This window comes from Monopterus albus, unplaced genomic scaffold, assembly GCF_001952655.1.
Source record: "Monopterus albus unplaced genomic scaffold, M_albus_1.0 scaffold235.1, whole genome shotgun sequence".
Lineage (NCBI taxonomy): Eukaryota > Metazoa > Chordata > Actinopteri > Synbranchiformes > Synbranchidae > Monopterus > Monopterus albus.
Window position 1 is genome coordinate 338,799 of NW_018128115.1, and position 3,294 is coordinate 342,092.

A 3,294-nucleotide genomic window follows, 5' to 3' on the forward strand; every position below is an offset into this window, starting at 1 on the left:
GCTGAACCGAACACAGACTATAAATCTCTTATCTGGTCTACAAGAGCACTTCCTGGCCGACTGGTCTGACATGTTACCAGTGCACCAGTGGCCTCTCGGGTGTTATGCTTAGGAGCGGCTGTGGGTCAGGTAGTGGCGCGGGTTCAATCCCCAGCCCACAAGTCGAAGTGTCCTTGAGCAAGACACCGAACCCCTGGCTGCCCCCGGAGATGTCACCAGTGTGTGTGTGGATGGGAAATGGTGTAAAGCACTTTGAGTGCACATCAGTACGTGGAAAAGGACTAATCAGACCAACTGAACACTAGGTTCGTCTGTACACAGCCAATATATTTTCCTTTCGTTTGGTTTTGTATAAACGACCGTTAAAGTTAGAGTCCACCTGTTCATCGCATCCAGATCAGATGTAGATGTGCTGGTTTTAAAGCTAGACCTGGACTGATGTGGTCTGCATGGAGCAAACACTCTGCTTTAATAAATAAAACAACGTTCTCACAAACCTGAAAGAGGACTAAACCGCGCTCAGGCTTTAAGGTGATGTCTAATCAGCATTCACAGAACTCGTTAGCTAACAACGCTAGTTTTCCTCAGGTATACTAGACCGGACCGGACCGGACCGGATCTCCACTGACCTGGTTCATGCCGGCGTTGACGAAGAGCAGGCTGGGGTCTCCTCTGGGACGGACCGGGGAGGACTGCACCAGCAGGTGTCCGTGTTTCTGCTGGAAGAAATCCAGGAAGATGCTGCGGACTTTGGCGGCGGGCAGCTCCGGAGGGAAGACGCTGAAGTAGCGAACTGAGCGGACAAAGGGGAGGCCCGGCGGTCCGCTGAGCGGCCGGAACCTCTGGAGGATCGGTCTTAACATGTGGACCACAAAGTAGTCAAAGTGTGACAGAGCCGGGCTTAACCCAGACCATGGTGACCGTGTCAGGTACTACAGCTTCTCATGACGCGCTGCTTCTTCTTCTTCTTCTTCTTCGGGTTTTATGGCGGTTGGCAACGAAATGGTGCATTACCGCCACCAACTGGTGGGATCAAGAGGCCTGTATAAAATGTTTTTTAAAAACTAAATCAATAACAATACATTTTTTAAAAATCATATTCTCTCAGCTAGCGTACTTGTTCTAAGGTGCTGAAACAAAAACGGGTACCATTCATCTCCTGAGTGTTTTCCTAAGATATCTATTGGCTTATAATTCCCTTTTTTCTTTCTGAGGTTTTGCATTAGATCTCTTCTTTGTGTATTTCTGACAGTGTAACATGATATGTTCTAATGCCTCTTCAATATCAACACTGGCCTGTATTATGCTTCCATATATTGAAGCCCAGTATGTCCAAATCTCAGCCTTGATAATATCCCTCTCATCTTTTACTATCCTTTGAATCCCATTAAACCACCATCCTTTTCTTTCTTCCTGCCACTTCTCCTTCAGCTTCTGTTTAAAGAGCCCACAGTGCTTTTCCTTGTTTTCTGACTTATCTACAATGTTACAACCGTGAATTCTCATCTTAGACCTAAAGCTCAACAAATGAGGTGCACACATGTTCTAGTACTTCTATGCAGAAGCAACTCAGTTTATATAACTTAACTTTCACTCTGAGACTTGTTTTCCTGACAGAGTCAAGTCTTACACAATAGTTTACATACATTCAATTATATGTTTATTACTGATGTCATAGTTAAAGGAGGTGTTGTACTGGGCTACATTATAGGGCCTAAGTATTTGAAAGCATGTTCTCACCAAGAAAAAACAAACACAAAACAAACATCTTAATGTTTTAAGTAGTTATGATTTAATCCAAATTTCATGGACAGTTTGTGAAGTGTTATGTGAAAAGCGTAAAGTGAAGCTTGGCCCTTTGTGGAGGAATAATCAAGAACTGTTTTCATTGTGTTTATTTTAGCTGATCCTAACATCTGGGCTGCTCCAGACAGATCACATCTGTAGCCTAGAGTCCAAAGTGAAACATCACATTTCTGATGAGTTTCTAGATCAGAGTGAAACTTAATCACAATCACACATCAGAATCTGTGAACAGACACTGTGGAAACATCCGCCCAGGTTTCCTTTCTCCAGTTTAAAGTTCATTCCTTAAACTCCGTACTACCGCTGCCAGGCTCCCTTTAGAAAACCACAGATTTTACGTTAACATGGCCTGGCCGCCTATGTCCGTTCAGTCCCGGTACTGGTTCTCCCGTCGGTCCCGTGCTTCCAGCGGGCCCAGCAGTACGGCCTGGGCTTCCAGCAGCGTGGTGTCGGTGTTTGCTCCCAGGAATCGAGAGGTGAGCTCCAGGTCCTGCAGCCGCAGACGGACACTGCTGCCCCGCTGTAGCTTCTTTCCGTCCACCGGCCGCTGGCACACACAGTGGAACTTCCCGCCGAAGTCGATGTATAGATCGTCCTGGACCACATGGAAGATCCTCCCGATCACCACTTTGTCCTTGGCCGGACCCATCTGGATCAGCGGGCACCGGCGAAGAAGCGAGGCGAAGCTTTCATTTTGGGCCTTCGCGGTGGAATCTGCCTCCTGTCGGAGCTCTGACTGCAGGTCGAAGGCGGCAGCGAAGCCGGATCTGGGTCTGTCCGCAGCAAACTGGTCACTGTCGGAGGCCACGTTTGAATCTGAACTGAAGAGGCTTCTGATGACCCTGCAGGAGTTGAACCGGAGCCCAACCCTGGAGCTGGAGACTGCTGGCACAACCCCGCCATATTATCGCCCCAACACCTAGAGCAGCTTCCGGCTTCAACTTTCTGCAGAGAAGAAGCTGTCAGAGCGCCGCCTGGCGGCTCCAGGCTAGTTACAGCTTCCATTCTTTGAAAAAATAAAATAATAAATAATAATAATAGGTAGGCTACTGTTGGTCGAAGAAGGAGAGGAGGTAGAAGGATTCGTAGACAAAGAGAGAAGAGGAAAGGCAGGAGTATAGGTCTGACAATAGGGACTCTTAACGTTGGCACAATGACAAGGAAAGGTAGAAAGCTGGTGGACATGATGGAGAGAAGGAAGGTAGATATACTGTGTGTGCAGGAGACCAGGTGGAAGGGTAGCAAAGCACGTAGCATTGGAGGGGGATACAAACTGTTTTATTATGGTGTGGACAGGAAGAGAAATGGGGTAGGAGTGATCCTGAAGGAGGAGCTGGTGAGGAATGTTTTAGAGGTGAAAAGAGTGTCAGACAGGGTGATCAGTCTGAAGTTGGAAATTGAAGGAGTAGTGTTGAATGTAGTCAGTGGTTATGTTCCACAAGTAGGGGGTGAGTTAGAAGAGAAGGAGAGATTCTGGAGTGAGTTAGA

At 47.3% G+C, this 3,294-nt stretch overlaps 2 protein-coding genes across 2 annotated transcripts in view; both read right to left on the reverse strand.

Moving 5' to 3' along the window:
• The window catches only part of aars2 (alanyl-tRNA synthetase 2, mitochondrial (putative)), a 12,171-nt gene extending 11,194 nt beyond the window's left edge, over positions 1–977 (reverse strand). The window contains exon 1 of the mRNA XM_020620266.1: positions 630–977. Coding sequence (XP_020475922.1) covers positions 630–863 — 234 coding nt within the window. The 5' untranslated portion in view covers positions 864–977. The remainder of the gene's footprint in view (positions 1–629) is intronic.
• A 679-nt stretch (positions 978–1,656) lies between these two features.
• mrps28 (mitochondrial ribosomal protein S28) overlaps positions 1,657–3,294 on the reverse strand; it is a 4,668-nt gene continuing 3,030 nt past the window's right edge. Inside the window, exon 3 of the mRNA XM_020620283.1 lies at positions 1,657–2,710. Within this exon, the coding sequence (XP_020475939.1) occupies positions 2,174–2,710 (537 nt within the window). The 3' untranslated portion in view covers positions 1,657–2,173. The remainder of the gene's footprint in view (positions 2,711–3,294) is intronic.